This window comes from Leopardus geoffroyi, chromosome B3 (genome assembly GCF_018350155.1).
Source record: "Leopardus geoffroyi isolate Oge1 chromosome B3, O.geoffroyi_Oge1_pat1.0, whole genome shotgun sequence".
Classification (NCBI taxonomy): Eukaryota; Metazoa; Chordata; class Mammalia; order Carnivora; family Felidae; genus Leopardus; species Leopardus geoffroyi.
In genome coordinates this window covers 120,720,901-120,746,034 of record NC_059337.1, presented here as the reverse complement: position 1 = coordinate 120,746,034, position 25,134 = coordinate 120,720,901, and the positions used below count along the sequence as shown (strand labels likewise).

The following is a 25,134-nucleotide window of genomic DNA, read 5'->3' as shown; positions in this document are numbered from 1 at the left end:
AGGACTAGATAAAAGAAGGTATAAGTAAAAGAGAATTCTTTTCCACCCTAAAGGCAAAGGGTCAAAAGCAAGCTTGCTCTTACTTACTCTTGGCTTACCACCTCCTCATCCTCTGAGGATGATGCTGTCTCCTCCAGGTCCCGGGCCATCACGACTGGCATTTCCTTTAGGGTTTGTCATGCAGTCAGCAGACGGGGGGCCTCAGAGACCTTTCTTTGCAGATTCACTGGATCAAACAATTCAGGTGGCACTGATTCCTGCAAGAAAGCCAAATGATTCAAAACACAACAGGGTTGTCTATTTGTTGGTTATTGCTATTAATCTTCCAAGTCTAAAAAAACGAATATTTACCTAAATGGTGCCCAACCTCTGGAAGCTTACCTTCTCTCACAGTGCCCCACTAATGCCACAAAAATCAAAATTTTTTTCCAAACATACTGTCTGTCCTCCGTGCATTTAGAGAGCTGCTATTAAAAAATAATAATAAAATAAAATAAAATAAAGAGCTCTTATTAACTTTGAGCTTCTCATTTTTCTTTTACATACTAAATCTAATAAGACTTAGCTCTTAGAAAAGTCTGAGATAGGTGGTCGATTGCCTAAAACATAGACTCCTTGCTTAGAAAAACCTGATCTGGGTTAAAAATAAAAACTCAAGATTTACGATCCTTGAAATTATTTCTTTAGACTCTATGACAAGCACACAGGTAAAATGCCCTCACGTTTCCACTAAAACAAACTCAACCACTAAACTAAAAGATTAATATATTCTCCTGAATCAAGGTCATAAATAGCTGGGAAAAAAAAAAACAAAAAAACAAAAAAACACTGTCCTTTCGAACACTCAAAAATTATTCTCCCTTACTAAAAATCACAAACTATGATCTGAATCTCGCAAAGGCATTAAAATTAGGATATTTCTAACTTAAAATATGTTTTCATAGTAAAAAGTACGTTTGTTGGGTGTTTAGGGCTGAAATGGAAATTACAGATATAGAAAATGAAAATGTTTAAATGACCATAACCCTATCACTCAGAGATAGTCATCTGATGTCGATCTTTGCAAATCTTATTTTTCTATGCATTCATATACACATGTAAGATCTTAAACAGGACAAAAACCCGTGGATCCCGATAATGATCCCTACAGATCTTCAGCGGAATGGGCACGATCTAATAACTTCAAAGGCGTTCTTCGGGGGATTCCCAACGGGATTTCTCGATCTTTCCCAAAATGTTGGGAAGTCCTTTAAATTAAAACGAAACAAACAAGACCTCCAAGCGAGGAACGGATGCCAAACCTGTCGCAGGCTGCCAGCAGAGTGGAGAGAGACACGGAGATCGGAAGAAGATTAAGGACAACTCGCTCAAGAAGCGTCCTCGCCCTAAAGGGATCAGCCCCTCAGCCCCACCCCCGGCTCGCCCCAATCCCAGGTAGGTCCTCAGATGCTCTCCACGAAAAGGACAGGGGCGACTCCGCCGCAGCGATTCAGCCCAGCGCGCCCGGAAGCCAACAGCTGCTCCCAGACTTCAAGAGGGAAGTGCAGCAGCTGGCGCCCGCCCAGACCCGGGAGCTCACCTCCCTCCGGTAGGGAAGCGCGCCGGCGCAGGCGTTTACCTGTCTCATCTTCCCATGGCTCGGAGCCGGCGGGCGGGGACCGCGCTCTGCGCCTACCACCCTCTCCGCTTCCCCAGCCGGGCTCACGGCCGCCGCCGACGGCTGCTTCCCCCGTTACTACAACAACCAACAAGCAACCGCCCGCTGGGAGCCACTGCGCAGGCGCCCGCCACCCCGCGCTGAAAACGCTCGACTTCGGGCGCGAAGGAATTTCGTCACCGCGGCGCAGCGCGGGCGCAGAGCTTTGCCCTCAACAGAAGTCTTGAGTTGTTTTTTCCGCTCTTTTCCCCTCCACTCCTAAGGGGTTGACTCCAGCCGCGAAGTTCTTCCGCCACGCTCAAGAAGAGGGCTCACTGCGTGAGCAGCGGTACAGAGGGGCGGGGGTGGGAGGGAGGTGCCTTGAGAAGCGGCACCCGCTGATTGGCAGTAAAGGGATTCACGCCCCATCTCCTGCTCGAGCAAAGCCGGAGCAGCCAATCAGAGCGAGGACTGACGGAAACGACCCAATCCTGGAGCCGGGCTGTGGGCGGGGGCGAAGACAAATGGCTCAGGTGGACTCCTCGCTGGAGCTGTTTTGGATCTTTGCTGCTGCTGCTCTTCCTGCTGCCGCCGCTGCTCAGCTGGGGGTCCGGTCACCAGGTAGGCGCAACATGGGGAGAAAAGAGAGGGAGGCATTTTTGTGCCATCTGATTGAGAGGATCCGGAGAGTCTGGAAAAATAGAGGTGGGGTGGAAGGAAGATCCCTGGGAGGCAACCTTCTGGGGGACAAGGGGTTCGAGAGACCTTGAGAAGGAGGAGCTAGGACTATGAAGAGGAGGAAGGCATGGTAGGTTCGGGAAACCAATGAAGGAATGAGCAGGCACTATGAGCCTAGCCCAGGGCAAGGACCCTTCACTGTCTCATGTAATTCTCACAATAACCCTTGCGATAGGTATTTTTTAAGCTCCATTTTGCAGATTTCTCACCCAGGGTCACACAGGTGCTGAATGACCGGGGCAGGATAGGAACCTCTCTCTCTCTCCTGACTAGTTTTAACACCACATCTTTGCCGGGCCGGGCCAGGAGAAAATTTGAGAATAGATGCTGGATACTTTAGGAGGCCCTAAAGCTTTAGGGAATTTGGGGGAGAGCGATTGGTGGAGCAGTTCGGAAGAGTGCTGAGGTTCTGCACTCATCAGCTATCGTGGGGACTTCTAAGAGCTTCCGTGAGATGGGCAGAAGTTCTCTCAAAGATGAGGCCTTCCATCAGGCTTTTCTGACCCTGGGAGGTGAAAGCGCGAGTCCCCTACTGAGGAATGGTGAGAAAATAAGGAGGCGGTGGGCGGGGGGGGGGGGGGGGGGGGGGGGGGGGTGATATCTTGAAAGATGAGGGAATCTTGGCCCATGCTGTGACGCCTGTGATCTCCAGTAAAGCTCTATTCTCTCTGGACTTCAACTAGGTCCACTGTTGTGATCTACCATTCCCTGAGGGATTCGTGCTTCGTCCTCTAGAGCTTTTCTTTTTTCTTTCCTTTTCTTTTCTTTTCTTTTCTTTTCTTTTCTTTTCTTTTCTTTTCTTTTCTTTTCTTTCCTTTTCTTTTCTTTTCTTTTCAGTGCTTCACACTGTCAGGCCATTGCTGACTTTAATATCTATTTCAACTGTGTAGCATAAGACACTGAAACTTCTGCCAGAGTGACAAAAAAAAAGCCTGATAGTTTATCACCACTTCAGGCCCAAGAAGTTAACCTGACAAAAGATAAACTGTGGGGAAAGCAAAAAAGCAGCCCAAAACAAAACAAAACAAAACAAAACCACAGTGAAGATGAGAAGTAGTTCTATTACTAAATTCTTAACGGGAGTTTTATTTAAACCAAGTAGATTGAAATCATTGCTCCTCAAGGGTTCATTTTTTTAAAACAAAAAGTATACCATGTAAGTACTTTGTATACAACTTTGAGACAGAAGTGGATATAGTGTGTTTGTCTCCCTTAAAAATGGAAATTTCATTTAAAAAAACCAACTTCATCAAACTATTCTCAGGGAGGCAGTATTGCAGTGTGAGTCCAACAGATCATGGTTTGTATCTCTACTCTGCCATATATTAGCTGTGGAACCAAGCAAATCCCTTAATGTCTCTGTGCCAGCCCTCATCTGTAAAATGGAAATAGTAATAGTGCCTACCCACCGTGTTTAAGGATTGATTAAATGAGATAATGTATGTTAGGTGTTTGGCAAAGTGCACGGCCTATCCAAGTGCCCAATAACTGTTAGCTGTTACTCTTTTTCTTACAACCCAACACCAACATTGCTGTTTGGTTCTCTGTGTAATTTTCCTGCTAGTTCTCAAGTCACGGCAGCTTATTTATTTTTAACTTTTATATCATTTAGCTTATGGAGCCTGATGTACCTGAGAACCAGAGTAGGAAAAAATCTGAGAGTGTAAATATTGCCCGTACTCCACAGGTTCCACGCTAATATATAAGGCTTGGAAGGATCTGTCATCAATAGCCCGGCAGGTAACCATTGGTAGATTTACAGTCACCTTTGAGCCACTTGCCTTAAAAAGAATGACATAAAAAAACTAGGCTAGGAGTAAAGATAGCAAAAGACTGATTCCAACCAAGAGAAAAGGCTAACATTGTGGAGAAGTTGCTTAGACAAAAATAAGTACTGTGTCACTTATTGCAAAGTATACTGTTGATTCACCACTATTAGTGTAACTAAATATTGAGACCAGTTTCTAGAAGTCTTACTCAGAAGTCCATTTTATCACTGGGCATATGGGTGGCTCAGTTGGCTAAGCATCTGACTCTTGATTTCCACTCAGGTCATGATCTCCCAGTGTGTGAGATCAAGCCCCAAGTTCATGAGATTCTCTCTCTCTCCCTCCCTCTCTAAATAAATAAACTTTAAAGAAAAAAGAGACCATTTTATTAATTTATAGTAAAATTTGTACACCTCCTTTTCATCCGTTCCCTTTTTCTCCCCCCCCCCTTTTTTTTCTTTTTTTTTTTTTTTTTTTTTTTTTTTTTTTTTTGGCTAGGTTTACCATTTCCAGCCCCGGGCATTATTTAGCCTTTTTCACTCTAGGTAAAGGTTAGCACCCTTTGGTTTCGGTGAAGTAACAATAATATGTCAAGATAACTGAGGGTAGATGAGCCTCAGAGACTTAGAAAGCAATTCACAAAGTGCCCAGATAAACTTAGTACAGCCTTCAGGAGTGGGATACAGGTTAACTACACAAGTCAGAGAGCTCATGGTTGAAGTAGACTAATTGTCTCACGTTTTTTGCCTTTGTTTCCAAGGCAAAGAGCCCTCTCGGGTTGGCCAGAAGTCATGAGCCGTTTCTTGAACGTGTTACGAAGCTGGCTGGTGATGGTGTCCATCATAGCCATGGGAAACGCGCTGCAGAGCTTCCGAGACCACACCTTTCTCTACGAAAAGCTCTACACCGGCAAGCCAGACCTCGGTAAGAAGTCAGAGAATTGCCTCCTTTGCGGGAGCTGCCTAAATTGTGGTTCCTAGGCCAGGCCGTCCATGAGAACCACCTAGGAAATTTAAAAACGAACAAACAGCACAGCTGCCCGTTTTCTTCTCCAAACTTATTTCCTGAAACTTTCGCCCCACCCCTGAATGGGACCCAAGGGTGTAGTTTTTCCTAACTTTCCAGGTGATTCTGATGCTGGCTAACCTAACTTTTGGCAGCCAGTGGAACAATAGACTTTGTGGATAGCACTTGGCCCTCTCCCCCCAAGCTTGTCTGAATACCTTTTCATTCATTTTATACTGCCCTATACGTTTTACAGGTAATACAAAAAGTATTACAAGGGCAAGTGAGGAAATGGAATTATTTGGTGACTCTGGGATTCCCCACTAGAAAGCTATAAAGAAGCTTTTCATATTATCTCAGCCCTCTTCAGAAACTAGGTTGTGCCCCAAATGGTTTATATTCTGTGTTGCAAATGGGAAGTTATAAAACCAAAGTCTTCCCAAACCGTGAAGAGCCCCTGAGATGATACCCGACATTCCTCTGAGCTGGTCTCCCAAAGTGAAGCTTAGAAGGCCTCTGGTGGCCTGTCCCAGCTTCCTGAGCCTCTCTGCTGAGACCATTTTCACATTTCAGCTTGCGCTTCCTTGCACCGATGTGTGGGGTAGTGGTGTTTGAGCTGCAGGATCATTTCACGCAGCTGACAATTCTGTGTCACATTTATAGCTAACCCAGATTTGGGCCCTGACCTAGCTCATTTTTCTGCAACATCTCCACATAAAGTGAATCTAAGTAGGCTAAGGCTCATTAGAACCTGGAAGAGTGGGTGGGACAGTTCACTTTTTCACCCTCAAACACTGCCTTCTGATGACTGTAGATGCACAGGATTGCAGAAATTACCTGGTCTGGTCCTTTTTTTTCTTTTTTCTTTTTTTTTTTTTTTTTTTGAGAGAGAGAGAGAGAGCACGTACAAGTGGGGCAGAGGGAGAGGGAGGGAAAGAATCTTAAGCAGCTCCACACTCAGCACAGAGCCCGACGTGGGACCGTGAGATCATGACCTGACCCAAAATCAAGAGTCAGACACTTAACCAACTGAGTCACCCAGGCACCCTTGGTCTGATCCTTTAAATTTAAAGTTGAGGGGCGCCTGAGTGGCTCAGTCGGTTGAGCGGCCGACTTCGGCTCGGGTCATGATCTCACGGTCCGTGGGTTCGGGCCCCGCGTCGGGCTCTGTGCTGACAGCTCAGAGCCTGGAGCCTGTTTCGGATTCTGTGTCTCCCTCTCTCTCTGACCCTCCCCCGTTCATGCTCTGTCTCAAAAATAAATAAACATTAAGCAACAGAAATTTGTAGAAAAAAAAAAAATTAAAGTTGAGAGAGAAAAGTCCAGGGGTCATGTGGTTCACTCAAGGGCATATAGCTGTGCAAAAGAACTGTGGGTGGGTAGGTGGGTGTCTTATCTCCAGCCCAGAAGTAGAGACTGTCTTCCCCCCCTCCTAATCTGGGGGCTGTCATGGTACTCTGCTGATAACCACAGTATTCTGGAACATCCCGTAGAACGTCACTTGGTGCCTAGTGTGGTTAGGGCTGGTGAGATACTCCACTTTTGTATCTCACTAACTAGAGATATTTCCTCAATCTTTTCATCAGAAAGGCTATCAAACTGGTTTATAAAAATCACAGCTTTGGGGCGCCTGGGTGGCGCAGTCAGTTAAGCGTCCGACTTCAGCCAGGTCACGATCTCGCGGTCCGTGAGTTCGAGCCCCGCGTCGGGCTCTGGGCTGATGGCTCAGAGCCTGGAGCCTGTTTCCGATTCTGTGTCTCCCTCTCTCTGACCCTCCCCCGTTCATGCTCTGTCTCTCTCTGTCCCAAAAATAAATAAACGTTGAAAAAAAAAAAAAATTAAAAAAAAAAAAAAATCACAGCTTTCCAGGGCCGCCCACTAGATATTTGGCATTTGGAATTTTTTCCCACCTTACTACCACGTAAAGGCCTTCAGGGTTATGAAATTGGTATCACTGTCTGGTTTTCCAAAGGATGGAAAATCCTTAAAGCCCAAATAAACATTAATAGACCTTTCAGTTATCAGTCTTGTCCCTTACAATTTCTCTTGCTCAGTAGACCAGCAAAGGAAAACTTTCACTGTTGTGGCATTCCTGGCCACAGGATGCCTTAGATAAATGGCTGTACATTGCAGTCAACCCAGAGAGAGATTTTTAGAAAATACTTTATGCCCAGGTCGTACCCTTCAGAGAATATGATTTAGTTGGTCTGGTTCCCAGGTCTTGGGAAATGGAGTTGACTCTAATAAATACCCAGGGTCAAGAACCGCTGCTATGGAGGACTATGATCAATACTTTCAGGACAAGATACTTAGTACAGCGGTATCAGAACAAAGCCACCAAGAGCAGGGTGGCCACAGCAAACACCAAACAAGCAGTGTTTTGTTCCAGTACAAAGTGCACAGGAAAGCAGCTCGGTTTGGCCTTTGTTCAAATAATACAGATCTGGATCCAAGAGAAGACTTCGGTCTCTTCAAAACCAGACTGAGCATCTAGATAAGCCCCCGGATTTCTGAGTCCTCTCCTGCCTCAGCCTTGAAAGCTTACACCGCCTAGACATCTTGTATTGACAGACCACTATGTGCAACATTCCCCCAAACGTGTGCTGACCCAGACTTGCTGGACTTCACCAGCACCTGAGTGGCTTCCAGGGCAGAGGCATAAACTTCTGCATTCAGGAGTTATTGCCTAAGTGGGCCCTTCGTTGGGTTTCTCCTCTTGAAATTCCCCCACCCAACTGTAGACATGTGAAGAGGAGCTAAGCCGTTCTCATTCTGGAATTCCTTCCATTCCTTCTAGTTCCCATGTGTAGCACCAGAGCCTCCCCTCTGCCCAGCCAAAGAGAGTTCAGGCTTAGCAGCCTGCCTCCCATGAACCACCAGTGAGGTGAGAGGAGTTTGGAGGGAACCTCACCCCTCACCCTCTCAACACTTGCTTTTTCCTACTATACAGTGAATGGCCTCCAAGCTCGGACCTTTGGGATCTGGACCCTACTCTCATCAGTGATTCGCTGCCTCTGTGCCATCGACATCCACAACAAGACGTATGTAAGGGAAGAAAGAGCTTAAGCATCCCTTGTTGGAAATCAGGTGCCAGGCATATCCAGTGTGCCCCTCCCCTTGGAGACCTGCTAATGTTCATACATTAGCCTAGAACATGGATAATAAAACGTTAATGGGTTCTATTCTTTCCAAGCCAAAAAAACATAATAGGCCTAACAGGTCTTTGAAGTTTGAAAATTCTTTGGAAGTTGGTAGCAACTGGCTATTACTTGACCCAGTGGCCTGCAGCACATCCCTCCACTCCTTTACTAAAGAATCAGCCTTTCTCTGCTCCAGAAGTAGAGTAGTGTGCTCTTTTTAGAGCAGCCACCCACATATACCTTATTCTCACATTCCTCAAGAAGTAGGAATGACCAAAAATCACAATCCCTGCGAAAAGGAACCCACAAGTAAACTGCTGTGCGCCTATGCAGAGTCCATATGTGAGGGTGAAAGAGAACCCAGGACTCCTAACATTCTGCCTCTAGGGTCGTCACACTGCCGCGGACCATTTGCAGAGGGTCATAGCCTCCTGTCTACATAATGCTGTAACCGGTGCTGACCACTGGAGGGGGCTCGAGCTTCCTTTCCAACCGTCCTCACCACAACCAAAGTGGAAAGTTTGCTCCGGTCAGTGGCTAAGGCCACCAAAATACCAACCTCACACTAAAATGTTTTTCTGTCATATCCAAGCTCTCAGCATTTGGGAAAAGAGGAGGTGATGATATTTACCGAACACCTCTGATTATGCCAGGAGCTTTTATCCACATGACCTTGATTAAGTCTCCTGGCAGCCCTGGGAGATAATGGTTTTCATTCCTGATTTTGCAGATCTACATATTAGAGTCCCAATTAATTTGAACTGAGGAAGGCCAACTCAAGTGGGATTTGAAGCAATGCTATTAACCCTGCGATCTCTCCCAACTTTTTAAATTTTTTTTTATTTTTATTTTTTGGAACTTGAAACTATAGTTTGACTTGTTCTAGATTGACATGTATTTTTGGAAGCAGTGTGGTTTAGTGGAAACAGCCTGGGGCCCAAGAATGAAAACAAGAAAATGGGCTCTTGTCTCAGTTCTCCTGGTAACTATTTTTGTAGCTGCAAGTTCATTATACGGTTGACCCTTGAACAACATGGGGATTAGGAACAGTGGCTCCCTATAGTTGAAAATCCACATATAACTTTTGACGCCCCCCAGAACTTAACTACTAATGGCCTACTACTGACCAGAAGCCTTACTGATAAGAAAGTCGATTAATACATATTTTGTACATTATCTGTGTTATATATTGTATTCTTACAATAAAATAAACCAGAGAAAAGGTTCTTAAGAAAATCATAAGGAAGAAAAAATACAGTACTGTACTGTATTTATCTTTAAAAATCCACATGTAGGGGCGCATGGGTCACTCGGTCAGTTAAGCATCCAACTCTTGATTTCAGCTCAGGTCAAGATCTCACAGTTCGTGAGATGAGCCCCCTCCTGGGCCCTGGGCTGACAGGGCAGAGCCTGCTTGGGATTCTGTCTCCCTGTCTCTGCCCTTCCCCTGCTTTCTCTCTCTGTCTCTCTCGAAATAAATATTTAAAAATCCACATACCACATAAAAGTGGACCCTTGCTGCTCAAACCCATTTTGTTCAAGGACCAGTTGTTCACTTTCTTGGCATCTTGGTCTCTTTATGTATAAGATGAAACCAGTATATCTGTTGTACCTCTCAAGGTGACTGGGAGGGAGTAAGAACTGACTAATTCCTTTAAAGACCTTTACGTGATAAAGAATTGCCAATAGGTGTAAGAGGTGTATCTTTCATTTGCTGTGCTTTTGGAACGAGACTTACCTTATCATCACCCATTCCTTTCCCCTTCTTCCAACACAGGATAGCCACAAATGCCGACTTCTGTTTCTAGCCTTTTTTAGCCTGGGACGCTGGTCCATTTCTTCTGATCTACACTGGGATTCTATTTCCTTCCTAACCAGAAATTCAAATTCAGCACCCAAACATACGTATTTATTGACTGTATAAAAACATACACAGGAATGATAAAAATCGAATTTAACATATCAGTTCCTTCTGGGGAGGGAGGGAGGGAGGGGGGCATGCGAAGGGGGTCCAGGTGGGATTAGGATACACAGAATGCTTTAACTGATTACCTGTAATATTTTGTTTCTTAGAAAAAGTATCTGCAGCAAAAATGTCAAAACATCCAGATTTGCTGGAGCAGGGTATTGGTTGCATACAGGTTAATTAGAATATTCTCTTATCAACAATGTTTTGTATGTTTAAGGTATTTCGTAATTTTAAAATTTTCATAGTTAAAAAAAGATATCTCCAATCCATGTGGTCAGTCGTCCTATAACCTCTTTTCCACCTCTTGGTCAAAATGGAGGAAAGAGTTCTCTTCCCATGAGATTATCACTGTGTCCTCCACCATTTTCCTAGGCTAAGATACTAAATAACCAGCCCACGTTGCAAGAGCGTCTAAAAGCCCCACAGAGGTCCTTGCTGCTCATGCCCCATTCAGGCCCTTCACTCTGTGGCATCCCTCGTATATACCTGCCAGGTGGGCGTGGACTACAGAGCCAAGTGAGTAGAATATGTAAGTGTGATTGATCCGAAACTGTCTATACTGCTAGGATTGCCATAACCCAGACTCACTTTGCTGTAGCTGGCTTCACCACCTTGCCACGACTCAGAAACCCACTCTGGATGCCTGAACCGCACTCTCAGTCTAGCAGTGGAAACCTTCCGTTTTGCCCTAGTAGAGGATAAATCGATGTGGTCGAGCAGATAGGTCTTTCTCTGGCCCAAGTCTCCTCTCCCTTTAGCCATAATCGCCTCCCTGGGTTGGCTTCTGTGTGTGTGGAGCCAGACCTCTACTCTTCCTCAGCGCCCCACAAGCATCGCCTCTGTTCTCATGTCTGTCTGCTCCCTTGTAGGCTGTACCACATCACACTCTGGACCTTCCTCCTCGCCCTGGGCCACTTCCTCTCCGAGCTGTTTGTCTTTGGGACCGCAGCTCCCACGATTGGCGTCCTGGCACCCCTGATGGTGGCAAGTAAGCATCCGAGCACCCCAGACCTCCCGCAGGAACTGCACCCTCGGGCTGGGGCAGAGGGCAGACACACAAGGGTGTAAGAAAGTGCTGTGCCTGTGTCAGCCACGAACCTTTTCTCTGTGTTGAAGGTCTCTCGATCCTGGGTATGCTAGTTGGGCTTCGGTACCTAGAAGTAGAACCAGTATCCAGACAGAAGAAGAGAAACTGAGGCCAACGTTACCAGCTCCAAGACCCCATCCTCCACCTTTGCTGTCCCCTACCTTTATCCTCCCTCCTCTTTTAATTCTTCTTTTCTGCACCATCCTGAGCCCTCTGACCCCCTGCTAGCCTTTTACGTTTGGGGCTTTTCTTTAATAATGTTTACGATACCGTATAACTTTCATATGATGTGTACTAACAATTTAAAGAATCATTTTAAGGTGGATACCCCATACCTTCCCCCAGACCAAGAAACTGCCAGCACCTTTGAAACCCACTGTGTGCCCTTCCTTCACCAGCAGCCTCTTCCAGGACCCTTTTCCAGCCTTCTGCTTTTTCCCTTTTATTTTCATCCCTTCATCTGACTTGCATGGTGGGAACACGTGAACTGTGAAACTTACAGCTGCTGCCTTGCCCAGAGCAGCAGCCTCCAAGGGCTGCTTCGGGGTTGCCCTCCCAGGTCGGGCTCCTCTCTGCTGCTGGACCCGAGACTCTGAACCATCCGAGAAACGGGCAGTTCTTCTAAGAAGGGCTCCCCTGTGAGTGAGCATGGCTCATATCCTTGTGTCTACAAGTGGATCGGGGTTGGAAGAGTCTGGGCTCTTTTTAGACCTTCTGGTCAGCTGTATTTGTGTAACGAATTTTGTAGTAAATAGAAAAACCCCGTGCTTGGATCAGTCCTTGTACTTTGACCTTCCCTAAGCCAGGAGCGCTCCTGCCCTCCTCTGAGCTGTAGCAGAGGAGAATCACAGCATTTTGTGGATCAAATACACCATAATGAGTAGGACAGCTCAAGGACCCAGGCACACCTGGCTGCCGCTGGCACGTCTGGTCACTTGTTCGTTTCTCCTGAAGTCCAGTCTGCCTCTCCTTCCCCACCTTCAAGATTCTGAGTTCACAACTGAACGGTCAGGAGGACCCTTTCTTGTTTTCTTGCTAAGGAAGAAACAGTTTCTTGAGAAAGCAGAGTCAGAAAATAGCATGGAAGGAACAGCTGCCTAACCATGGAAAGGAGAGCTTGAAACCCCAATGATAATGGGCTGGAGCAGGTACTTGCCCTCCAAACAGAATTCTGAGGGGCTCCTCACTGGCGGGGCCCACACACAGTGTGTAGACTCAAGAACCCATTCATCACATCAACAAAGTATTGAACATTTAACTCCAGGCCAGACACTTGAGAGAGAGAAATGATGTCCCAGGCAATGTCCCTGTTCCTGTGGCCCTTGCAGTGAAGTCAAGGTAATGGACAATCAATAAAGCAACACACGAAAACAACTTCAGACACTAAGAACTCTAGAATACAAGGTTTTAGGGCGCTGGGTGGCTCAGTCGGTTAAGCGGCCGAGTTCAGCTCAGGTCATGATCTCACAGTTTGTGGGTTCGAGCCCCACATCGGGCTCTGTGCTGACAGCTCAGAGCCTGGAGCCTGCTTCCAATTCTGTGTTTCCCTCTCTCTTTCTGCCCCTCCCCAGCTCGCACTCTGTCTCTGTCTCTCTCAAAAATAAAATAAACGTTAAAAAAAAAATTTAGAATACAAAGTTTTATGATCAAGAAGGTAGGGGGTGCACAGTTCAGATTATCAGGAAAGGACTCCCTGAGGGGATGGGATTTGAGCTGAGCCTTGAATGCCCAGGCATTAGATGTCTTCATATAGGAGGCAGACATTTAGGGCAGAGGGAACAGCATCTGGAAGGTAGGAACCGTCTTGTTGAAGGAGTAAGAACCAAGTAGAGAAGTTGGGAAGAGAAAGGTGAGTGGTCAGGGAGGCAGGGGACTTGCAAAGGCAGGATAGGAAGCTTAAATACTTTAAGCTTAATAAATACTTAAATGCACTGGGAATTCTCTATCAGTTAAGGCTTTTTAGGTGAAAAGAACAAAACTGTCTTAAACTAGCTTAAACAATAAAGATAACATTGGCTCACAAAATTGAGAAGTTCAGTGGATTATAGGCTTCAGGAATGGTTTGATCTGACTCCGCTCTGCCCTCCTGTGTTGGTTTCATCCTCAGGCTGGCTTCCTTTATGGTGCCAAAAGCGGTTGCAGCAATACCAGGCCTCACATGCCAACACGACGTCTAGAAAAATAGCTCAGGGATACAGACTATCCCTCCCTCACCAACTACTGTTAAGGAGGTAGTAAAAGCAATGATTTTGCAGAGTTTGCATGTTAGTGTAGATCCACATGGAACCCACCTAAGAAAGTGAATTGAAAACATGCATGAGTTGGATGCGGATCCTCTGAGCATACGTCATAGAAATGTGATTCCAGACGAGCAAAGACAAGATCTCAAAGGATCCAAAGAGACGATTTAGAGTAGTTGGAAGATACTTTGAATATTCTATTTCTTTAACCGCCAGTCTTGGCTCCCTTCCGAGATGATTTAAAGTAGAATCCGTAATGTCTCTCCAGCTAAGAACTGCTAACAGATAATGGTCCCAGAATGCCACAGACACAGTGCAATTTCCAGGAAAGAAATGCACAGAAAGCCAATAACAGCATGTCCAGATCACAGTACGGGGTGAACGCACCTGGGAGGGGAGAAGTGGCAGTTGGCCGGACAGATCAGAAGAAAAGTGGCAGCACCACGGCAGATGCCGAAAGCGTGGACTCTGGCCAGGGCAGGAGGGTACAGTCCTAGAACAAATACTTCGGCCACGCTTTGAGGCAGAGCCAGAAACCACAGTGGGCTCTGTATCAGCGGTTACCCCGAGTGGACCGTCTGCAAATACACACAGCACAGAAGGCGGTCAGGGTCACGTGCTGGGCGCCGAGTTGCCAGGCACCACGTAGGCCAACGTTCACTTTTACTGCCTTGTCTTTAAAAAGTAACCCACTGGGATGGTAACATCTGCGTAAACAGAGGACCCACCTCCGCAGAAGGCCACAGGAGCTGCTCCTCTCGCCCCAGCCCCTCCCGCACCGGAAATGGGCAAGACTCTCATTCTTGTGCCAAAAGGCACCTCCGCCCCCACCTGATGACAAGGCAGACCACTCGGAGAATCTTTTATTGCCTTAAAACATCTGGCATTACAAACAGAAAATACAAATTATGTTCTTAAAGGAACGAATGGCTCTGGTAAACATTCTGTTAAAGAGTTTGAAGGAGCTGAAGAATAAGCACCTTTCTCCTTATCAAAAGTAAGACACGCTTTCTCTCCACTTTGCTTCCACCCCCAATCACTCCCCCCACCAGAAGTGTGAACTTCTTCTATTACCCAGAACGTACACACACACACACACACACACACACACACACACCTGGCTCCCCTCAGGCAGTGGCCCGGGCACCCCGGCACTGCTGCCAACCGACCCAGGCTGCTCCCGTTTGCCAAGGCCGGGGCAGTGGCCACAGCCAAACAGCACCATGGTCAGGATCACAGCTGTTCACCACGCAGGAGAAATTACTGAAATGTCTTATTTTCAGGGGACACCACCCAAGGCCATGAGTAGAGCCAGACGGCAGGCTAGGCAGGAGAGGAAGTCACCTTGGGTTGGTTTAAAGGGACTCCCTTTAAATTCACAATATCTGATTTAAAAAAAGATTACTGCTGGAAGAGGGCAGGAAGAGGGGGTGGGTGTAAGAATACTGTCCCCTCCGGAGGCAGGTGCACTTAATTCAAGCAGACTCACTTCCCATTTCAAGGGCCAGCTTCCCTTCTGCCCCTTTCCTCTCATCTCGCAGAAGCAGCTGTGGATTTCTCAGCATGGGATGAATCAAGGTTAGCTCTCAGTAAAGGTTACAGGAAGTTGGCTGGGATTTCCCTCCCTTCAGAGAAAGCAAGTGCAGAGGCTGATGGAGTTTCTCAAGGTAGTGTCCACATGAAGGCATCAGAGGGGACTATGACCCACACGGAAGTCCCTGGGCAGAGACTCTGTAGAAAAGAACTTAGTCCCAAATCAAGCTACCATGGTCCCCAACTGCCTTCACAGGTGCCCTCACACACCTAGGCAGCTCACTCTCCCAAATGGGTTTCTCCTTCATGGCCACAGCAAAATTTCTGTCAAGTTTATTGATGTTTGGTTTGATCAGCTCTTAGGAAAGGGTTTGGAAGCAGACCCCAACCTCAGGCCAGGAGAAACGAGGCCAAGTCCTGATGGCTTCGTTCTGATGCAGTTTTTTTCTGATGGTGCTTTTTCCCACAGAACATCAGCAGCCGGGCCAGTGACCCCCAAATTCCCCTCATCTGGAGCAGCTGCCTCTCCTTAGGACTGGGCTTCTAAGGGTCTTAAGACACTAGAAAAAGTTAATATCCTGAATAAGCTTCCTTTCCGCGATAATTTCGCAGGCTCTCTCTTTGCAGGATGGAGGGGAAGGGGGAAGACAGGGCAGCACCGTTCTCCACCAGCCTCTCCCAACACCAGCTCCCATAACCCACCAGGGGGAGGGGGCGGGAATGGAGTGTGCATTTGGTGAAAGGTGCCATCGTCCCCAACCAGACCATGCAAGCTCTTGAATGGGTTCCAGGAGGCAGAGGCACCGCCATCCAAGCCACAGATATTCCAGCCGGTTCCCTCCAAAAGCTGCTCCGGTGAAGACCTGTGTGCTGGCAGTGAATGCTGACCGAAGAAGCGGCGGGGGGGGGGAGGGGGGGTGCCGTCGGTGTTCCCTGAGTCGCCACCACCTTCTTCTCTCAGAAGTGCTCCTCAGACACAATGGTGGGTACTTTGTTGGCATTGCCCTCCTCCTCCTCCTCCCCCTCCTCCTGGAGTTTCTGCAAGGCAAAACAAGCAGGCAACCCTGTGGGTGAAGAGGGGCAAGACTCCACCTGGGCCGGAACGACTGCCTGTTAGTGACCATAATCAGTGGCAAAGTGGGAAAACCAAGAGCCAGAGGCCCCTCGGCGGCCCCAAGAGTAAACAAAGGGAAGAAAAGCAACCAGTCCTTGCCAGCGTGCCCTTTAAACACACACACCATCACAGCATCCTCAAAGAAAAAAGCCAAGAAAGCCATCTCTCTCTGATGCCACAGGGACCACAAACCATCCTGTTCCAAGTGCCATTCCGGGCTCCCTCTCAGGAATGAAATAGCAGAGCCCGCTCTCCCTCCCCATTCTGACAGCCTAAAACTCATCTGGACCGGCCACCAAGGAGCTATCCAAAGTGCCGGGTCTGCAACTCCCACGGAATTTCTGACTACCTTCCTTTGGAGGCAGCCCCCAGGACGAGGAGTATTAGGATAATGTGCAGGGAATGGATGCATCGAAGAGAATCTGTATAAAGGCAGGATGCATATAAACTCACTGGCTAAAAATATCTCTATACCCTTTATGCCTAGAGAAGAAGACTTGGGGTCAGTGCGGCTTTGACTTTCTCGGGGAAAGGATGTGAGGTGGGGTTGGAACTAAGTATGGCCAGGAAGTCATCCTGTGGGGTCCCTAAGTCCATGCGGTCCCTTGCTTCTTACCTCGAGTGTGCATCCAGTTAGTGAGAAGACCTTGGCACAAGCCCAGCTAGAGTCCAGTGCCAACTGGACAAATGGTGCTTCTCCCCCAGGGACTGTCTTGAGGCTAACGTACGTCAACAGCTGTAGAAACCCAACCTCCCCATTCTCACTTGCTAATTTTTTGGCCCCAGGTCAACTTCAGCCATGAGTAGCCTTCGTTCAGGCAACCAGCAGCCTGCTTAAGTCAACCAGGCAGCCCCTCTCCTCTCGCGGGCACACACGTGTGTGCCCACACATGCCTGCCCTCTCCAGAGCTGGCACTTTGAAATCACAACCAGAAACCCAGCTTAGTGGGGACAGAAGTACAGCCACCGTCTCTTGGCTGAAAACTACCAACTGGAAGAAAAATGGAAACCCAAACCAAGATTTTCATCATCGAGGTTAGTCATTAGCCCCAAGCCAGTTCTGTCTCTTTTTTCCAAAACTGTATATCTCATAGATTAGAAAGAGAAGCTCTGGCCACATCTGCCGGGCGCCCTGTCTTTTTACCTGGCTCTGATGATGAATTCATGTGGTGGTGGCCAGGTCTCACACTGACTGCCATGGGGTTTTAGTGTTGGGCTCCAGTGGAGGGGTGCCCTGTAACAGCCCTGGCTTCCCTGGGTGTCAACCCACCATGACTCTGACCTTCCCATGCCAATAAGCCTCCTCAGGTGCAAGTGAGGTCCAAAGATGCATGGTGAGTTATCCAGGGACACAGACGGTTGAGCACGATCCCCAGATTTGTCTCCTCTTCCTACTCAGTGCTATTTCCAATACCCCATCCAGAAGGTGAGTGAGCCAACAACTCCAACCTTGATTAACAAACCTGGTCTGTGTGCACCAAGATGCCGCTGCAAGAATAATGAAATAGTGGAACAACCTAAGTATTAAACAAGAGGAAATGGAAATAGAGAGTTGTATAGGATGTAACTGGGGAAAAGTTGACAAGCTAACATTAAGTAAACAATCAGTTTGGGAAACCAATATGCACAAGCAAACCCAAAGAAAACAACTTTAACAACGGACTATAATGTTACTAGGTTATCTCCGGGTGCTAGGATTAACAGGTGACCTTTTCTTTCCTCGTGTTTGCCCATGTCTGCCAACATAAACACAGATTACAGAGTAAACAAAATCTCTTATCACTTGACACAATATGTCACATTCCAAATTAAAACCTTCTCCCAAGAAATCTCTCCTGTTTTGTTACCGGCTCTCCTTTTTTATTACCCAGGCTCACTATATATTCACCAAAATGTTCCAAACCATCGTTTCCTTTACACGGGCACAGGTGAAAGCCCATCTCTGCCGTGGCAATGCCACAGCCCTCACGCCAGTCTGGAGAATGGCATTTCTGCTCCGAGGCTTTCCCTGCCTCCCCGCTGAATTTACTGCTCCCTGCTGCAGCCTGCCAACTCTACAGCGTGATATCAGAAGACAAATAATAGAGAACTAAAGGTTATCCTCTATCTGCCAACACATATCCTTACAATGCTAACTATACCTCTTTCGGGTACCATTTTTTGCCTTGGAAAATTGGCAAAGTTTTCCAAAACGATATATCCTCAACATTGGTACTCATACACTGCTATAGCAATACAAATTGATAGTTTTGATAGTACCTTTCTAGACACCAGTTTGGCAACACGTATCAAGGTCTTTAAAATGTGCGTGACCATGGATCCATTTCTCAAGGAAACACTGTGCTTAAGAACACGCGCAAAGATTCAGCCTCCGGGACGTTACTCACGATATTGTTTATAACAATGATTGGAAACAACCTTAATGTCTACGGACAGGAAAACTGTTAAATCATGGTTTACCCACGTGCACTCATTTAAACACTGTGCAGTCATTTAAAGCATGTTATAGGGGCGCCTGGCTGGCTCAGTCGATCGAGCGTCTGACTCTTGGTTTTGGCTCAGGTCATGACCTCACAGTGAGTCTGAGCCCTGTGTCGGGCTCTGCGCCGACAACATGGGCCCTGCTTGGGATTCTCTGTCTCCCTCTCTCTCTGCCCCTTCCCTGCTTGGGCACGCACTCTCTTTCAAAAATAAACATTAAAGAAAAAGAAACTTGAAGACAAAAAAAAGCGTATTGTAAAAGAATAATGACCTGATAAAGTGTTCACAACAAGTAAAAAAAAGCGATAGAAGATTCCATTTTTCTTTTAAAAATATTCACATATCCATATATAAATATGAAATATATACACATACCTATTCTATGTAGATATAAACATTTAAGTAATTGTAAAACAACCAGCATTTCATCTCTAGTGATGATACAGGATGATTTTTAAATTTTGTATACATTTCTGTATTTTTTAGTTTTTCTACTAAGAACATGTATTACTTCTGTAATAGGTTTTGGGTGTTTATTTGTTTTTTAAGTAATATCCCACTTTTACTCCTCAGATTTGAAATCGCTTTCATCCTGGCTCAGATCTGATACCTAACATTTTGGTTAAAATAGTTCCCAGCTGATTAAAGCAGTTGGGAAACCGTCTTCTGTTCTAGATCATACTCTCACTCCTCCCCCTATATCACCATCAGCTCTTGCTTCCTGACTTCTGTTAGAGCCTTACTGGAAGTCCACTGGTGCAGGTCCCTTCATCCCCATGGCACTGCCTAAGGGGCTGTAACCTGCCAGGAGAGCCACTGATTTGAGTCCACCACCACTGTGGTCGAGGTAGGCTCCCACCTTTCCTCTCCAGCCACTGACCCCAAGGCTGAAAGCAGTGGAGCCAGGGTCTCAGGACTTGTCTCAGGATCCAAGGAGTGGGCGCTGCTCAGCAGACTGTGACAACAGTGACGTGCTCTGGGGACCACAGCAGGGAGGCCAGGAGAAGGGAAGGAAGCAGAAGAAGAGTCCGGGAAAGAACAGCACAAAAACCGTGCTGAAACACCCACCAAGGAAACTCTTGGGCACCATGTTTATGCGAGCTGAGCTGATCTCACAGCATCCAGAGAACCAGCCCACTCCAGGAGCCCCCTGGGCCCACCCATGCTGCCACATCCTCAAACAAAGCTTGGGACCCAGCTCTCAGCAAAGCAAGCTCCCACATACTCACATTCTCAGGAGTTTCTTTGTTTGCTTTCTGCCTCCGGAGGTCTGCCCTAATGAATGCTGAGGTCAAGGGATTGAAAAAGAACGACAACAGAGACACAAGAGTTATTAAGGAGACCAATGGTCAAGTTCACCCAAGAAAGGGAGCCCTCATTTTCCTAAGGGTCACCTACTTCAGATATTCCAGGGAAATGGGGGTTCCACCTGCCAACTTGATAACGCCTGGGGATCACTGATGTCCCTGACAGGCAGAAGCCAATGATGAAATTGGCCTTCATTTATAGATCACTAATATTTGCCAGGGAGTTTGCACACATTGCTCTAATCTTCACAACAACCCCCATTTTATAGATTAGGAAAGTGAGCCTTCCAGAAGTTGGTCCACTTGCCCACGGTCAAACAGCTATGGAGGTCAGTGTTATAGTCTGGGATGCAAACAAGGGTCTTTTGGTACCAAAACCCAGGCTCATTCCACTAAAAACATGCCTCTCAAACACACTTCCTAACAAGCCTTCCCTTCTGCCCCTCTGCATGTGTATCCCCCAATCTGTATGATCAGTCAAAACACTGAGGTCTCAAATTGCCAACAGCCTAAGCCCATGAGCAGCCTGAGCATCATCCTGTCCTGAGGCCCCAACTCACCAGTGAGGACTGCTCCAAGGGTGAGGAACACACACAGAAAGATGTTCCCGGGCATGGTTCCATAGTTGTCAATAATTTGACCCTGGGAGATGGTGAAGATGATCCCGAATACCTGGAAAGGCACCAAGAAGACTGGAAACAAGGGCCCAGCCAACTAGCCCACAGAAGAACTGAGCCGCCATGATGCAATGCCTATGCCAGCCAAGTCAGGTAGGGAACAAAGAGCCACTGCTTTAGGGCCACCACCAAATAAGAGCCCTACCTGGGCAGACACATTAAGGAGGCCAGACGACATGCCTTCTGATTCTGGGTATGTCAGCTCCACAGCAAACTCAAATCCCAGGGGAAGGTAGCCGGTCATGAAGAAGCTGAAGGCCGATCACAGAAACAAGGTGATGAAGAAGACAAGGTGATGGAGAACTTCAAGAACAAGGAGGATAAGGAGCCCACCTCCTCCCTTAGAACTCCTTTTCCTGTTTCGTTTCTTGCCATCAAGACTTTCCAGGCCTTTGAATAATCAGGCCATCCCCCAGGTGGTCATACCAAGGAAAGAGATACCCCTGTAGGTCAGGAAGAAGTTCATATGTAGGCTTCATGCTCCTGAGGCTCCTGGAGTCCCCTGCTTCCTCTAGTTCCAGCCATCAGTTAAAGACAAGATCAGTGTTTACAGAAGGGATGGGGATGCCTGCAGTGTTCAGCCCTCAGCTGAGAAATTCTGTGTCAAAGGTCCATAAGCCCTGTGCTGGGAGTGGGAAGTCCCTGGACACTGAACAGCATCTCCATGGCTCTTGACACCTAGAAGGAGGAGCTCAGAATCCTCCTTTATCCCTCTGGAGAGTCGCCTGCTGAGAAAGACTGGGTGTCTGTCTCTGTCACCATCTCTCTCTCTCTCTCTGTCTCTCTCTCTCTCTCTCTCACACACACACACACACACACACACACAGGAAAATATCTGGGATGTGAGGCTAAGCAGAGATCCCTGTGGAAGGTGTGCTGTTTCCTAGGCTTCCTCATATAACAGGTCCGGAAATTTCCAATTCTAATTTCTTACACCTGCACCACACTTCATGCTGCTTTCATATCTATTTCTCTCTCGCTCCTTGCAACAACTCTACAAGACAGGCCACTCTCATCTTCTTTTAAAGATGCAGAAACTGAGGCTCAGAGCAGTTCAGTGATGTACCTGTCATCAGTCAGCGGCAGAATTGAGACATGGACGCGGGCTTTCTGATCCCTAGCCCTGTGTACTTTCTATGACTCCACATTGTCCCAGGCAGAGCTAAAAGAGACTCCGAACATTTCCTAGCCTCTGTGAGGTCTGTGAAGGACAAACTCCATCCCAATAGCATGGAAGCCCTATTAGACAGCCTTTTGCAGCACTACACATAAACAAGGCCTCTGGGCAAGATTTCCACATCTCCAGAGGTCAATGAGAAGTCAGCAAAGAGATCAGCATTGCTTCCAGGATGTCAGCAGCTCTAGGAGCCATGGGATGCTGCTTCCCAGTTAAACAGTTTAGAGGTGAAACTTACCCCATTGTGCCAGCAGTGATGAACAGGACCCACAGGTGTCCCAGGTTCAAGGTCAATGTGTACACCACCATGCCAACCACAGTCATAATGTAGACCACCAGGGTTGTCTCCCTACAAGCAGAGGCAAAGAAATGGAGTCATACACTTCTGACCTTAACAGGATCATTCATTCATTCATTTATTCATTGTACAAGTATCAACTGGGGACCTGCTGTGTGTCAAGCCCTCTGCTGTGTGCTGGGACATCTGCTCTCGCAGAACTTTCTGTCCATGAGGTTGATGGACACTGAACCGGTGATCACACAAATAGTCACTTAATTACACCATGGCCACTGCTACAAAGGGTAAGACCAGAAGAGTATGAAGCCACCTTGCTGCATGTGTGTTCTCCGCCTGCAGAACCCGCTCAACAAGATCAAGCTGCCCCACAAGCAAGAAGGACACAACCCTTTCCTTTCCTCACCCTTCACCAAAACTACGGAACAAACATCAGCGGTGGTCAGGCAGCAGTGGCGTGCAGGACTATCCCCAGAAGCTACCCAACTCCGCTTATCCGCTTTGCCCCAAGACCCCATCACAATGCTGGGCAGCGATCTGCCGTTTAGAGTCTGTCTGTCATCTCAAAGTTCTTCCTGTTGCCACTCGCTTGTCTGAACTAAGTGCTTGTCTCCAAAGTCAGAGTGAGAAAGCTCTGCCCACTCCCCATTTCCCTTTGTCAGTCCCCCCAGAAGGACCATTGGCAACCTGCCGCTGCTTCTTTAGGGCTCACCCTGCTTGTGTCCCTCCCACACTTTTTCTCCCATGATGCCCACTCACGACTCTAGCAGCCCTGACTCCTGCAGCTGGACCCGCGTTCCTCTCCCTCTCCTGCTTCTGCACATCCCTCTGCCTCCTGCCACGAAAATGAGGACTCAAGACAATGAAAGCTTACAGGCTTCACTCGTCTCCCCTGAAGCCAGAAACACGGTGGGGATGCCAGCAGATGTATGCTACAGTCATACCAAACTAATGCTGCATTTATTGGGTGCCAGGAATTCTGCTCAGCACTTCACCTGCATTTATTATTTCACTCAAGCCTTACAGAAGCCCTGCAGGAAATGTAGGACTATCCCTAATTTTACAAATGAGGACACTGACGCTCCGACCAGTTAAGTTACTTATTCGAAGTCACCCCCTGAGTAAATGCAGAGCTGGCATTTGGACCCAGCACTTGGATTTGAAACCTATGCCCTTTCTACTGAAAGAAACTATTACACAAATACACTCAAATACACCACAGGGTTACCTCTTGGGAAAAGCTCAAGGCCAGAGGGTGCAAAGGACACCCCTCCTACTTGGGGCTTTAAAGCACCCACCGAGGGGGCGCCTGGGTGGCTCAGTTGTTAAGCGTCCGACTTTGGATCAGGTCGTGATCTCGCAATTTGTGGGTTCAAGCCCCGCATCAGGCTCTGTGCTGGCAGCTTGCTCAGAGCCTGGAGGCTGCTCCAGATTCTGTCTCCCTTTCCCTCTGCCCCTCCCCCACTCACACTCTGTCTCAGAAATAAATAAACATTAAAAAAAAAAAAAAAGCGGGGCGCCTGGGTGGCTCAGTTGGTTAAGCATCCGACTTCAGCTCAGGTCACCATCTCACGGTCTGTGAGTTCGAGCCCCGCATTGAGCTCTGGGCTGATGGCTCAGAGCCTGGAGCCTGCTTCTAATTCTGTGTCTCCCTCTCTCTCTGCCCCTCCCCCATTCATGCTCTGTCTCTCTCAGTCTCAAAACTAAGTAAACGTTTAAAAAAAAAAAAAAAAGCAGCCGCTGAGGACAGAGGAGCTGCCTCATCCTCCACCCTGCACCCTCATCTAGTCCCCCCCACTCCCCACCCCGCAGAAGGCAACTTCATGGATATCAGTTTAGCTCCTCTTCTGCCATATTTGCTTAACCATAGCTTCGTTTTAAAGCACTGACCCCTTTAGAAAACCTATATGTAGTCCCAGCCTGAAATAAAGGGATCTGACCACCCAATTTCCAGCCTCCAAACCAATGGGACAAATCCGGGCGCCTCAGGGAGAAGAGAACTGGCACCAAAAGGAGCAGGTCACAGAGCTCTCATCCCTTCTCTGCCTGGGTCAGAGCGCAGGGGGAGAATGTGTCCCACTGACTGCAGGAGTCAGACATCAGCGACCCTAGGCAAGGGTGGTGTCTGCGCCCTGAAGTGTTCCCCCAGCCCTTCCACTGTATTTTCTAGTTCTTCTCAATCATCTGGCTGCCCACATTCCAGCCCAGCTGACGCTCCACTCCCTCCCCTCTCCTGCCACAGAGCAAGCCCTGGATAAAGGGACACTGCTGTTCGCCGGTTCGCGGGAGGGCCAGACCTCACTGCTCTCATGTCTGGTCGAAGCAAGCAATTGACAGATGGCAGAGACGAGGTGGCGGCCAAGCTCCACCAGCAGTCATTAAGCCAAGCCAGGCTCCACGTCGTGTCCAGCCAGGCGGCCACATCCCCAGGGATGGCCTCAACTGGCCTTTGTGTAGGGCAGCCAGAGTGAGACCTGGTCTGACCAGAGCCCCACAGAAGCGGGTTTGTGTGGCAGAGAACAGGTCTGCCACCGTCTGTCGCCTCCAGGCACTGGGGACTTTGGAGGCCTCAACACAGCAGCCGCCCTGCCCTAGTGCGGGACAACCCCGGCCACTAAGCAGCCGACCAGCACCCAGTGGGTGCAGAGCACTGGACAGAAGCACCGAGAAGGGAACGATGTTGGGTCTCCTGTTCTCCACAGCCTTTTCTCCAAGCCCGGCTGTGGCACTGAGGCACCAGGGTGGGTTGCTTTTTACAAATGCAGATTCCCCTACTGAATTAGCATCCATGAGGGCGGGGCCCAGGAATCTATTTTTAATAAGTGTCCTGGATTAGCCTGGCATACACTAAAATCTTAGAAACACTGTTCTGGGCTCCTGGAAACACACTGGGCATTCAGGCCCAAAGCACATCACAGAATTTACCAAGGAGGTATAAGCAATCTCAAGACGATACAATGTAAATC

At 47.8% G+C, this 25,134-nt stretch overlaps 3 protein-coding genes across 41 annotated transcripts in view; 1 reads left to right on the top strand and 2 right to left on the bottom strand.

The window, feature by feature from the left end:
* TTLL5 (tubulin tyrosine ligase like 5) overlaps positions 1-1,730 on the bottom strand; it is a 300,979-nt gene extending 299,249 nt beyond the window's left edge. For 30 of the 31 annotated variants that reach the window (XR_006705160.1, XR_006705161.1, XM_045451565.1 and 27 more), the window contains exons 1-2: positions 1,619-1,730; positions 88-257 (exon numbers count right to left, since the gene is read on the bottom strand). Coding sequence is in view for 28 of the 31 variants with exons in the window: in XM_045451565.1 (XP_045307521.1) it covers positions 88-161 (74 nt within the window). In the remaining 3 variants the exon portion in view is untranslated. Of the gene's footprint in view, positions 1-87; positions 258-1,618 lie in introns of those variants that run through there. The other variant, XM_045451576.1, reaches the window with a different exon arrangement.
* Positions 1,731-2,135: 405 nt separating this feature from the next.
* ERG28 (ergosterol biosynthesis 28 homolog) lies at positions 2,136-14,524 on the top strand. 7 transcript variants are annotated; one of them, XM_045451589.1, is made up of 6 exons: positions 2,137-2,257; positions 4,904-5,067; positions 8,099-8,193; positions 10,630-10,773; positions 11,127-11,245; positions 11,374-12,117. In XM_045451589.1, the coding sequence occupies exons 2-6, from the start codon at positions 4,935-4,937 to the stop codon at positions 11,570-11,572; spliced, it is 690 nt and encodes a 229-aa protein (XP_045307545.1). In that variant the 5' UTR covers positions 2,137-2,257; positions 4,904-4,934; the 3' UTR covers positions 11,573-12,117. The 7 variants fall into 7 exon arrangements, with proteins under 7 accessions (XP_045307549.1, XP_045307545.1, XP_045307551.1 ...); XM_045451588.1 differs by lacking the exon at positions 2,137-2,257 and adding an exon at positions 2,802-2,916 and having other exon boundaries at positions 8,099-8,189; XM_045451591.1 differs by lacking the exon at positions 2,137-2,257 and adding an exon at positions 2,812-2,916.
* Positions 14,433-25,134, bottom strand: part of FLVCR2 (FLVCR heme transporter 2) — a 56,670-nt gene continuing 45,968 nt past the window's right edge. Inside the window, exons 6-11 of one of the 3 annotated variants that reach the window (XR_006705162.1) lie at positions 22,112-22,222; positions 20,842-20,947; positions 20,580-20,691; positions 19,942-19,997; positions 19,572-19,688; positions 14,433-16,155 (exon numbers count right to left, since the gene is read on the bottom strand). Coding sequence is in view for 2 of the 3 variants with exons in the window: in XM_045451584.1 (XP_045307540.1) it covers positions 16,075-16,155; positions 19,942-19,997; positions 20,580-20,691; positions 20,842-20,947; positions 22,112-22,222 (466 nt within the window). In the remaining variant the exon portion in view is untranslated. The remainder of the gene's footprint in view (positions 16,156-19,571; positions 19,689-19,941; positions 19,998-20,579; positions 20,692-20,841; positions 20,948-22,111; positions 22,223-25,134) is intronic. The other 2 variants (XM_045451585.1, XM_045451584.1) reach the window with 2 other exon arrangements.